Source organism: Photinus pyralis, unplaced genomic scaffold, assembly GCF_008802855.1.
Source record: "Photinus pyralis isolate 1611_PpyrPB1 unplaced genomic scaffold, Ppyr1.3 Ppyr1.4_LG4, whole genome shotgun sequence".
Lineage (NCBI taxonomy): Eukaryota > Metazoa > Arthropoda > Insecta > Coleoptera > Lampyridae > Photinus > Photinus pyralis.
Genome location: NW_022170511.1, coordinates 31029508 through 31042411, shown reverse-complemented (window position 1 = coordinate 31042411; position 12904 = coordinate 31029508). Strand labels below are relative to the sequence as shown.

Genomic DNA, 12904 nt, shown 5'->3' with positions numbered 1-12904 from the left:
AAATGACGTAATTTCAAAATGTATTGTATTTCATTTACTAGATACGACAAACCAGAATTCATTTGTTGCAGTTTCAATGATGCATGATCTATAGTAGTTATTGTTTAACTAAAATGTTGTTAGAAGCTCATGTTACCTTCGGATACCTAGTAAAAGAAAAGCTATATACTTCTTCAATCAAAGATCTGTATTTACTACTCGTATTTAGCTTATTTTTATGTTCTTTAAACAGCGTTAGTAAGGTAGTATTTTGCTGCATGATCTTTATGTTAAATATCTTGTGTATTGTTATAGTAGGTCTTACTATAATATAAAATAACCATAAACAAAACAGTTCGGATATTATTTGTCATTAATCTGACATATCTAGAACTGAAAAGTTATCGTCTAAACTGCATTGTTAGTTTCTTCCTGTTTAATATGTTATTACTATAATAAAAACAGTCCGAAAACTTTTTTTTTGTTTTTATAGAACCCAGGTATTTTGGATGAATATACCCTATTTATATTTCCCCAATATTTGGATGGGTACTGGAATAATGTTTATTATTCAATATATCACCAATATTGGAACAAATTCGTTGGTTCAATATAATAAAAAGACGTGGTACCAAATAGACCTAATATTGTTGCACTATGTTGCTCCAGTTTTTAAATTTATGACCAATCAACATGGTAATGCATGTAAGGCCAATCTTGAAAAACAGTATTGGGCCATTGTGGCAAACTCCTAATTTTTCTAAATTGGTAACATATTATTCAGAAATATTGGCCCATTTTTATAATGATGATTAGCTCAATATAGGTAATAGATATATGCTAATATTATATATATATATATATATATATATATATATATATTGGTTCATTATCGTGAATTAGTACCATTGCCAAATTGCTTTAATCTCATTTTCTAATATTGGCTCCATTTCTATATTAGTGAATGCCTTAATATGGGTACTGCATATGGTGCCAATATCAAATAACTGTACTGTACCATTAATTACCAAATTGGTTCAGTAATGTTCTCTAATATTGGGTCTTTCCTTATATCAATGCATTGGCTCAATATGGGTGATGCAGATCTTGCTTATATACAAATAACTGTATTGAACCATTATTGCGAATTGTTAACATTATCAAATTAGTCCAATATTGTCTTTGAATGATGGACCATTCTAATTTGCATTATTGGTTCAACATAGATAATGTGCATAGGTTCAACGTTAAATTACTTTCATTGGATCATTATAGCGAAATGTTAACATCATAAAATTGGGCCAACATTACTATTGAATATTTAGCCAATGATATACAATATTCTTCCTATATGCTCCTAATATTTATGTTCTACTTGGGAAGTTTCTTAAATTTGGATCTCCATAGGTGCGGTCGTACGCAACTTAACTTTTTTTAAGTACACTCAAAGAAAGCCCTATTCATTCTCTATGCACTGATAAAAATGGGTTGCCATGACTACAACCGTTTTCAAGTAATTAATTATCAAGGTACCATCTGCATCCGCAATTTTTTTTCTTAAAGTCAAAATAACTTAAAAACCATAAATGGCAGATATCGACATGTGGGTATCAAAAGAACTGAAATTTCACGTAGAATCCCAAAATGCAATAAGAAATAGGAGTTGCCATTTAAAATAACGAGGTTACTATCTACTTCCGGTGTTTCCGGAAGTGCGGCCATGTTGAAAATATTTTACATCGATTCGGCCTTCAGAGTAACTCCTAAGTACAAATTTTCAAAAACCTACCTATTTTACTTTCCCAAAAACGTTTAACTAAAGCTCCCAAAAAAACACCCTGTATTCAGTTCTTCAATTGATTTGCAAGGTAAACTTGTAAAATCCTCTGGTAGAAAGATATCTGCGCTCGTACTACTTCTGTTTGTCTTTTCTAAGTACCCCAAAATTTGCTTGTTTTGTTCTACTATCGTCAGTAACAATTTGACAATGTCTAACAATAAAATATAAAGATTAAAAATAAAGGATACTGACCATTATTTTTAAATTGCTGAATTGACATTTCAATAGAATGCAAGTCTTGTAATTGAGATGGTCTTGGCGTGAATCGTATATCTGCTGGTTGGAATCTGTTCAGAGTATATGTATTATGGGAAGATCTATCGGTTGAATCTGCATCGGCAAGCACTAAGTTTAAAACGTGATTGTAACACCAAATGTGAACATGCTTAGGGTTCTTCTCCTTAAGCTTAGCCACGAAACCTTTGTATTCGCCCTGCATGTTCGCCGCACCATCTGTTGAATCCGCTACGCAGTTTAGAATCTCTAAATTATTTTTTTTTTAATTCAGTAGATAAGAGATTAAATATTCCTTGTCCTTTTGTGTCATGGCACGGGAGGACAGCTACAAGCTTTTCACAAACTTCATTGCAATGAACGTATCTGCAAAAAGAACAAATTATAATTATAATCTAAAGTTTTCCAGGATTTTAACCGTTACGTTACAACGATAGAACACTGATCTTCTACTGATTTATCTTGTGTTGTATCTATTTCAACTGAATACATTTTAGCTGCAATTATTTCCGAATAAATCCTTTTTTTCAAAATGTCTTTTATAATCAAAATTATGGAATTGATGGTTGTTTTCGACAACAAAGTTAAAAATGATCCCGCACGCCGGCGGTGTCCTTTATGATGGTGGCGTTTCCTTTCTATTGCTACTCTATCCACATGCTCTTTCAATACAATATCGTATTTTGATAGTAACAGAATTAGTTCTAAGAAAGTACCGTGATCAAGCGACTCATCCTGTAAACTATATGCGGCTTCATTTTCGTTTCTTCTGTAACTAAGGCCTCGTTTTCCTATTAATTTGATGACGTTGATGACTATATCCAAAACTTGACGTATTTCCATAACCTACTTCGTTTTGAGGTCTAACTGAGCAGAAAATAACAATTTGTCAACCGTTTTGTTTTGTATGTGCATAAAATAATGCCTTTTCGTTGTTACTATACGTGAGCCATTTCCGCTCACTCCCATTTAGTTATCTAAAAGCTTTTTCAATATTGAAGTTTACAACAGACTCGGGGACTGGTCGTTGAGGTTGATTTTCAAAAACGTTAATCTCGTCTTCCTTGGGTCTGTTGAAAAAGTTATTAGGCATAACGTTTTCATTTCTCTGTTTATTAATATCGGTGGTGCTGATAAGATCAGTATGGGCGCTGGCAGTAGCGGCAGTAGTGTTCGAGCACTCGAATATGTTCACGTGCGTTTTTAAATTAAATGTAATGATAGTAATGTAGTAATGAATCAATCTACTCAATCGAGTAGCGAAGCTGTCCGTAGAAATAGTAATGAAGAAAATGGGGAATATAAAGAAAATCAATGCACTCAATGGACTAGTGAAACTGTTCGTTTGCTAATCGATCAGTACCGGGTGCATAAAAATGAATTAAACAAAAATTCTGTAAAAAAGCATATTTGAAAGTAATCAGAATTCAACAATGGGCCAATACAAGTTCAGCCCCTCGGTTCAGATATTGCTAGGTTGTTCTAGTAGATTACCATCCAGAACTACCATTGGATGCGCGCACTTTATTAGGAACTAGCAAAAAAATGAGCATCAAAAAACTAGACACTGGTAGGTACATATTCCCATTTTGGTATTTTAAATTTTTAAAAAATTTTTTTTTATAAATTTCCAAATCTGCTTGATACAAATATAAATTTATTGCTGTTTTAACGTTGATGGGATTCCATTATACACCAGTAGTAACGCACAGCTTTGGCCAATTTTAGGTCATATAAAAAATTTTAAAAGTCGCCCTTTTGGCTTTTGTGGCAAGTCTAAATCAATCCCTTTGAATAATTTTTTAGAAGACATTATTTGTGAGTTTAATTCCTTTTGTGATGGATTCGTTCTTTATAGTCAGCTGTGTAAGCTTGTTATTGTTAGTTTTATATGCGATGCGCCTGCTCGCGCATACTTGAAACAAATAAAAGGCCATGATGGTTATTCAGCATGCGAAAAATGTACAGTTTCATGTACTTATTGTAATGGTAGAGTTGTTTTGAATTCGTTAAACTCGCCTGAACGAACAGACGAATCATTTGCAAGACATATTGACGAAAGACCATCGCATTGGAAATTCGCCACTTATAAATCTGCCACTAGGGATGGTAACGTCATTCGCTATAGACTATATGCATTGCATATGCCTAGGTTTAATGAGAAAACTGCTCAATACTTGGGCTTGGGTTTTGTAATAAATAGTATTTCCAAATACTTAAAGTCGCTGAAACCCACATCCCAGCGGAGTTCAATAGAAAGACGAGGTCGATATTAGAATTGAATAGGTGGAAAGCTACGGAATCTCGTATGTTTCTTTTATATGTTGGTATTAAAAAATAAATGTATGTAGCTATACCTATACGAAAATTTTGTACTATTTCATACTGCAACTACAATTTTGGCATGTGAAGGACATATTAGGAAATTGACAGCAGAATTTGGTGGGGCACTTTTATAGTATTTTACATTATTAGCCAGGTAAGTGAGTTTTTACTGGCGATAGGAGAAGTTGACTGGCGAGCCTGTCATCTCCTACAGTCAGTAAAAACTATTACCTGGCGTAACAATCACAATCACCAGGTGAATTAATATTACAGTAATATTGGTAGATTAGTAACCGCATTGACCGGACCTACAACCTGAGCGTGCCAGTGCGACGGGAGTACTGAACTCTCTATTGGTCGGGTTCAGGTGTGCACTCTCTAGTTGTTGCGCTACACACTCCCCCTTTGGATCACACAGACCGTCTCGGGTGAGATCCAACGATGGTGGCATTAGCATCTCTATCATGGATGTACAACACGTGGCGGTACGCAAATTTCCGTTCCCTATACAAGATGGTGATCGATGGCACAAACTCGTATAGGATATGGAAGTAGTGAATGTATTTACATATCCTATCCGATTTCGTGATCGTGATCAATTATGTGTAATGTGAACATTGCACTATCCTCATTTGCATTTTCAAAACATTGGAACCAAGTAATAAAGGGCATTTTGCATACAGACAAAAAATAATGAAAAGTATGAAATATTTTACGATTTTTTTGGATCTTGGTAATTCCGTTGGACAATCCAGTTTGATTTTGTAACTTTTGAATAATCCTTGATCCAGTTAACTGCAGTTAACTTCGGGTCTAAATTTTGTTCGCAGTTCTACATTTTTCTTTGCGTCTTCTTCACTGCACTTCTTTTATAACTTGACACTGTTTATCAAATATGCTATTTTCCGCTAGCAAATCACGAAATCGGATAGGATATGTAAAAACATTCACTGCTTCCATATCCTATACGAGTTCGTGCAACCAATCACCATCTTGTATAGGGAACGGAAATTTGCTAACGGAACGCTACCCTTTGGTATGTCTTGTCCACTCCGTAGTGTCCTGCAAGGGACGAGTCATGATACAGCTTCAGAACCTCCTCGACCTTTGATCTAGGTACCACTAGTTGAGCTTCGTCACCATCCACATGGTATCGATGTAGGACTCCATTCATAAGGATATATCTTCGATCGGTCCAACGCGTATGGACGATCTCATTCGCTACCTGATATCCTCTGTCAAAGTGATTTCCTCTAATGGGCTGGTTGTATATCCCGTTGCATAAATAAAGATTTCATAATTGTTACATGCTGAGAAAGTTGGGACCAGTATCCATATATCATTGTAACAGACGTTTATCATCCCGATCATAGTGGCCAGAACACCAGCATGATCACAATATGTTTTGAATATCAAGTACTTTGATTTTGTTTTGTTACAAATCAACAGTGTCGATCTGAGCAACTGAATCTTATCAGACGGAGTAAACGTTGTATTAGATTCAGCATCCATTGTAACAAGAGAGATATAAGTAATTTTAACCGCATTCCGTTACCTGTGCGAATGCAGCAATAAACATTTACGTTAAATACGTAACATTACGTACATTACAAAACGTAAGATTTTTATTTAAACTTGAATATTTTATTTCAGAAAATAATGATTGTGTTTTAATATTACAAAAAAATATACTGTTGGTAAATGGAACATAGGTACACAGTTATATTAAATAATTTTCTCGTATCAATACTATCAATGGCCACTGCCATGGCTCAAAGCATTTGTTGTGTTTGAGTGAACATTTGCCGCTAAGGATCTTTTCTTTCTAGGTCTTTTCTTTCTTATTCCTTCAGCATTGGAAGGTCTACCAGCTTGTATAGCTCTTGCCCCCCCATGAAGGCCCCTGTTTCGCCGACGAGCAATCGCAGTTGGCTGCACTTTGATACGCTTAGATTGTTTAATATTTGTCACAGCAGAGCAGATGTTGTAAAATGATTCTTCATTATCAACATTGTCCATTTTATGGTTGAAGTCTACCAGACTCTTTAACATTTGCTTTGAAGAGTGTGTTTCTACATAACTATAAAGCTTGTTCAAATTTTCTTTAAATTTCCCTAATTCTATTTGAAAATCTTCTGTCTCGTTTTCCATTGTCGTGGCGTGATGAACTATACCCAATTCATCAATTTGAAACAACTCACTCTCCCCCCTTATTTGTTTTTGGGAAGCCTGTAAAGTCATGGGTTTTTCAAAGTCAGCCTCTGCATTATTTGTGACAACTACATTTTTATCCATTTCGATGAAAAAGTCTTTATCTACATTAACATTACCCAAAGCCAATGTTGCTATTTCAATTCGATCTTGAAACTGCAAGTCGGGGGTGTTTAATAAGTTTACGCCACTATTGTATACAGCGCACAAATGCTTGCAGAATTGGCCACTTGCTCCAGCAGGACAATTGCTCAATTGCGGTATTTACAGTATACAAAAGCATTTCATCTTTAGAAGAAGTAACTCTATATTCGACGTCAGAAACCTTTGTAACTTTGAGCATTGCAGATTTGTAACAAAATTTTCTAAAGTAGGCCTGCAATTTCACTCCTCTAGAATTTGCAAAATCAATTAGTTTTTGTTTGTGGAACTGTTCCAATGAAAAGCACACAAAGTCAACTAAAGCTGCTGAATTGAATGCTTTGCACCTTTGTAGTACTAAATCCTTAAATATTCGAATAGATACTTCAATGATATTGTTTGTGTTATGACCCCTAGTGTATATACTACTGCGAAAACAGTGACACCATTCGGATCGTCTTTCCCACATGTGATTGAAATATTCCAAAAATTTGTCATATTTGACTGCTACGGAACTGTTACAAAGAGACCGTTTTAAAAGTTCACAATCTATGTCATTTTTGGCATATAAAATTTCACGAAATTGCAACATGAGAGGCTTTCGATCCTCCTTTTCAATACCATTTGAGGTATCCCATAACCATCTCCATACTGCTTGCAGTACGTGAAATGTGCATAGCAATCTTGCTGAATTAGGAAAAACTTTCTTCAGTGCATTCCTTTCCGCATAGCTATCATCGGTCATAAACACCATAGGATATGTCTTTCCATAGAAACCTTCAGGTCCTAAGAGGTGTTTAAACTTTTTAAAACAAAACTCGAAAACATCTTCAGTTTGATAATTGTGAATAATACACCCAACTGGAACACCACCCACTTTGCTGGCTGCAAAGAAAAATGTCACAGAAGAGCCACCTTGATCGCATGATCCACTTGAATCCACAAAAATAATATCACTTGAAAACTGAAGATCATGCGCTCTCAACATTAAAGGAGTTATAATTACACAACAAAAAGGGTTTTCACTAACACTAACTTTAAATCCGTTTGCTTCTAAGACAGGAATTTTCTCTAGCAGTTTTTCAACAACGCTCTTGACCGTGCGATCGCCATAATTTTCCAGTCTACGAATATATATTTTACAGTATGTACAGTGATAAGATAAGAATGATTGCTTTTACCTCCATTTCTCATATATATTGTATATGGTCCGATCAGTAGGATTCACCTGAGCATTTGCAAGAACCTGACATAGGTCTTCTGTTGCTGTGGATGCTAACAGAGAAGCTCTGTGGAAACCCTTTGCCTCACTCGGTGACATGCCATCTTCGAAATATTTGATAAACTTATCTTTAGTTTCTAAAGATATTCGTAAAAAACCATACGCTTCAGCAACATTCACGCGGTGGTTATGGTTAAAATCAATCTGAAAATAGTTATTTAAAGTGCAAGTGGGTTATGTGAGGTAGTATGTGATGTTGAGTGGGTAGTACATAGTACCTCATAACATAACTTACATGTTCAGAATCAAATTTTATCCAGTACCTCTCTAAAATGTATTAAAATTAATCAATTTTAAAAACAGTGAAATAATTTTTAAAATATGTAGGTACACAAATCTTGCGTTCGTTACTGCATTTTTATGGCATTTACCTGAGTATTTTATTTCATTTGTATCTAAAAGCTTTTTTGATAAGGACATTCCAGATGTAACAAAACTAAAGCAATCAACTCCGAAATTCGAATCGGGGATTAATTCCAGGTAAAGATTTTCGTATTACATCCATAGATTAGAGTGTAACACCGCCAGTGAGTTTTTCATTGCAACAAGATAAACAGTCCCTTTGCTTGTTTAAAATCAACATAGTAAAATCGAAATTCATAGGAGGTATTGGATAAATAAGTATGTAAATACAAGTATGATTAAAATGAGCGTAGCCTTGGTGTGCTTGTTATATGAAGAATAATTTTTAGCATTTACTTTAGTAACATTTCGCTTACCAGGATAATTGCATTCAAGTTGTCTTTGAGGTGAGGATCTCTGTAGCGCGTAAATTTATTAATCTTTTTTATTTTGAAGACAATCTTAGCTTTACAATTTTTGTTCCTATCCCTAACACTTTCATTCTTCCTTTTTTTATTCTTGGCATTATGTTGACACACAAAGTCTTTTCGAAATTCGAGTTTTTGAATGTTTGTATAATTTTTTGCTACAATCCACTGTGTGCGAGTGACACTTGAAAAATTCCGCAACCACGTTAGACAGTTGTCATTGTAATTTGGTTCTTGACCGATTTTTGTTCTAACTTCGTAACTATCCACCACATTTTTTACGATTTTATAATTGGAATCAAAACGCTGTAAAGCCTCTTCAATTTCACCCATCATTCTATCACTAACAACTAAAATACAATATCTCAAAACCGTTGCAACAACAATGAGTACTGGATATGCACTAAGTGAATCATAGTTTTCGAAGAACTATTCATCATTCATCGGCAAAACGCGTGCATTTCCTTCTTTCGCAATAACAGCTGTTGTTGCGGTTTTCACATAGGCAACGGAGTACGTTGAAGTTCCTTCGTTGACTATGCGATTAGCGCTACTTCACTTTGACAGACGATATCAGGTAGCGATAAACATATAGTAATTGGAAAGCAGATTCATGCATTACATTTACTACGCGACTACCGCACCCCGTAGCGTTGATAGTATAGCAAACGGAAATATGCATACGGTAGTGTCAGATCTGCAGTTCTAAGAATAGGCGCCGACGTGAGGAGTTGCTGCAGTCTTGTGCGCTTTATCCTGTCCGTCACCCCACGTCCAAACAGCATTTTTCCGTATTAATTCACTGAGGGACCGGGCCACCTGAGCGAAATCTGGCACAAATCTTCGAAACCAACTGCAAGTCTGAAGGAATGACCATAACCTGTTTGACATTGGTAGGCTTTTTCCTGTCTGCAATGGCAGAAATTTTTGAGGGATCTGGGCCATTTCCCTGAGCCGTTATCAAATGTCCAAGGTAACTAACGCTAGCGCGCACGATAACACATTTTCCCCGATTCGCGTTTAGTTTAAAAAGCTTTAGTCTTTCAAAGGTTACACACAGATCTTCCAGATGGTTATCTAAATCTGCGGACAAAACTAAATCAATCATATGATCAAAGAATCTTGTTCATAGAATTGTTTCCATAGATAACTGCAAACAACTTAGTTAATCCCGGTGAATTATATTTAGTAAACCACTATAGGTAATAGATGGTCTAATTCTAATACCCCATATCTGCAAAAAATTCAAATTTGGGTTTTTCGCGCTATTCAGCGGTAAATATTAATAATGAATTAGTATCATTTATAGTTTGAACTTTGTTTAGAATTGCTGATGAAAGGAGACAATACGGCTACACATACACTTGGGATCAACTTCAAAATAAGTGGAAGAGCTTATTGAGGACTTACAAAGCCATTAAGGGCCGGTTTATCAATCTAATGCTAAAGTGGCAGTTAGTTAACAGACAGATAAGATATAAGTTGCTGGTAAAGTATCAGTTAGCATAATTGGGTTTATCATTTTGTATTTAAGGTGTTGTTAGCTAACAGACAGAATTTGTTTTAACAACTACGATTGGTAACACTGCTTTGTAAATAATAGATCAAATAACCCGTAGTAGTTCAGAGAACTGGTCTGTGGTTAACGTCGTATTTGTTTTTAATTTTAAATTTTGTGTGTATCGGTGTAGAGTATTATTTCATTTTGTGTTGTTTGATTTACATTAAAATGAGCGAGAAGAAGAAAAAGGAACGATCTGCTAACTTTTCACCAACAGAGATTGATCTGTTGGTGAAACTAGTTTCACAACATGCCAAAGTGATTGAGTGCAAGAAAACAGACGCTGCGACGTGGAAAGATAAAGAAAATGAGTGGGAACAACTTGCACTTGAATACAATTCTGCGAATAGCACTTGTCCGCGAAATGTCAAGTCTTTAAAAACCAAATATGAATGTTTAAAAAAGGACATTAAAAAGAAGGTTGCGTTACAGAAACAGTCGTTATATCAAACTGGTGGTGGGGCCTCCAAAGATATCATTTTTACCCCAACAGAGGAAATTTTAATTAGCATAATTACATTTTCGATTCAAGGACTTTCTTCAAGAAGCGATTGTGATCAAGGTATAGTTAACTTAAAATTTCCGCAAAGGTATAATTTTAATTTTGTAGTTATAAATAATGAAAATATTAAACACTCAGTAGTGGTATCTGAACCGCCAGATGTGGAGTTGGATATCGTTGAAGACATTCCGATCATGGATATAGATGTTATATTAGAATCGGTAGGCTTAAATTATTTTTACATACTCATTTCCAATAACATAAAATTACAGGATACCACACTACTTCCCCCAATGCCATCGGTCGCTAGTACTTCACAGAATTTTGTTGCAGTAGAGCTTCCATCTACGTCAACTACCGAACCAACTGTAGAAACAAATTGGGCGAAGTGGAATCCATCAAGCCTTCGGAAACCAGTTTCCAAAAGCTTAAAAGGTTAGGGTTTCTATTTGAATTAAGTTACATTAAAGTAACATAATTATATTTTAGTTACTCCTAAGAAGAATAAGATGTGGGCCACAAGAAAAGAAGCAATGGAAAATATCACAAATCTTTCTGCAAGTAAAGGAGATTTGATCAAATTGCAGTGTGAGTCCATCATACTAGAAAATGACCAAAAGAAAATTCTTCAAGAAATAAATCTGAAGAAAGCAAAGCTGGAATTACAATCAATGAGATTAGATGTGAAAAATAAATTGATTGAAAAAAAAATTAAACTCGAACAATTAATGTACTTTCGAAATAGAAATAAAAAGTTATAAATTACATTCTATTAAAATAATGAATTAATTCATTTCTAGTACTCTCATTTTCAATGTCATTGTTGTTTTCTGCTGGAATCACATTTTCAATTAATTGTGCTACTTCTTCATCGACCAATACTTCAGGTTCATTATTTACGATTGCTATATTGTGTAGTATTGCGGTTGCCATTATAATGTCTTGTACGGTGGGTAACTGCAAGCGTAACCCTAATGCAAGTACTGGAAATCTACGCTTCCACACACCAAACGCCCTTTCAATGACATTCCTTGTTCGTATTTGTGCTTCATTGAACCTATTTTCACCTGGTGTAGTAGGATTTAACAATGGTGTTATCAAATACTTAATAAGTGGGTATCCACTGTCACCTAATATCAAATGATTACCCATCCCATCTTCAAACACTGCTTTCAGCATGGAATTATTAAATATTGTGCTGTCATGTGTTGCACCCGGCCACCGTGCGACAATATTTCTAAATTTGAGATTGTGGTCACAAGCGGCTTGTATATTCATGGAAAAGTACCCTTTCCGATTCCTGAATTGTTCAGCTTGTGCACCACCAGGCGATTGTATTTTTACATGTGTACAATCTAATGCCAACAGGACCCGAGGAAATGCTGCAATTCGATAAAAACCTTGTTGAATTATCATACATTCTTCTTCTGTTGGTAACGAAACGTACATAGGTCGTAACGTGCAAAGAGCGGATGAGACACGTTTAATGATATGGCATACTGATGATTTATGTACTCCAGCAAAGTCTCCAACAGTTATGAGCATATTACCACTCGCATAAAAGCGTAAACATATTAAAAGCTGCTGTAACGGAGTAATTACATGATTTCTTAAAAAGAACAGGAAAAATAATGTAACATAAACCTATAAAATATGATTTACCTATTAGTGGGGAAACGGATTATGTTTTCAATATTTACAAGCAATTCTTGTACAGTCTCTTTGCTTAAGCGAAACCTATTAATAAAATCAACATCGTCCCAAAACTGCAAATGATCTGGACGTTGTCGAACTACATAAGGTCTTCTGTACAATATATTTACATAATTTACTAATTCTTCATCACTATCACTTTCTGAAAATATATTGACATCATTTACAGCCATTTTTGTTTGACGTTTACGCCACTTTACGCGAGAAGCAAATTTATTCATATAAAGTCGTCACTTTTCCGGCTACATGTTACTGTAAACAGTAACTTAAAACTTGCAAAAAGTACCAGTTACTAATCTAATGGTTAAAATAAATTTATCTGCTTGGTAAACTTTACCAGACGGTT

General features: G+C 35.0%; 1 protein-coding gene across 5 annotated transcripts; it reads left to right on the top strand.

Annotated features, from left to right (window-relative positions):
• The first annotated feature begins 9942 nt into the window (after nt 1-9942).
• LOC116169288 lies at nt 9943-11652 on the top strand. 5 transcript variants are annotated; one of them, XM_031485344.1, is made up of 5 exons: nt 9943-10057; nt 10108-10905; nt 10954-11066; nt 11118-11280; nt 11335-11652. In XM_031485344.1, the coding sequence occupies exons 2-5, from the start codon at nt 10512-10514 to the stop codon at nt 11604-11606; spliced, it is 942 nt and encodes a 313-aa protein (XP_031341204.1). In that variant the 5' UTR covers nt 9943-10057; nt 10108-10511; the 3' UTR covers nt 11607-11652. The 5 variants fall into 5 exon arrangements, with proteins under 5 accessions (XP_031341204.1, XP_031341202.1, XP_031341203.1 ...); XM_031485342.1 differs by having other exon boundaries at nt 10954-11280; XM_031485343.1 differs by having other exon boundaries at nt 10108-11066.
• The last annotated feature ends 1252 nt before the right edge of the window (nt 11653-12904 follow it).

Excerpts from the sequence above, each read along its gene's own strand:
- LOC116169288 (XM_031485340.1), top strand. The coding sequence starts at position 10,512 with ATGAGCGAGAAGAAGAAAAAGGAACGATCTGCTAACTTTTCACCAACA. Across the intron at positions 11,281-11,334 it reads AGTTTCCAAAAGCTTAAAAG|TTACTCCTAAGAAGAATAAG; the intron begins GTTAGGGTTTCT and ends ATTATATTTTAG.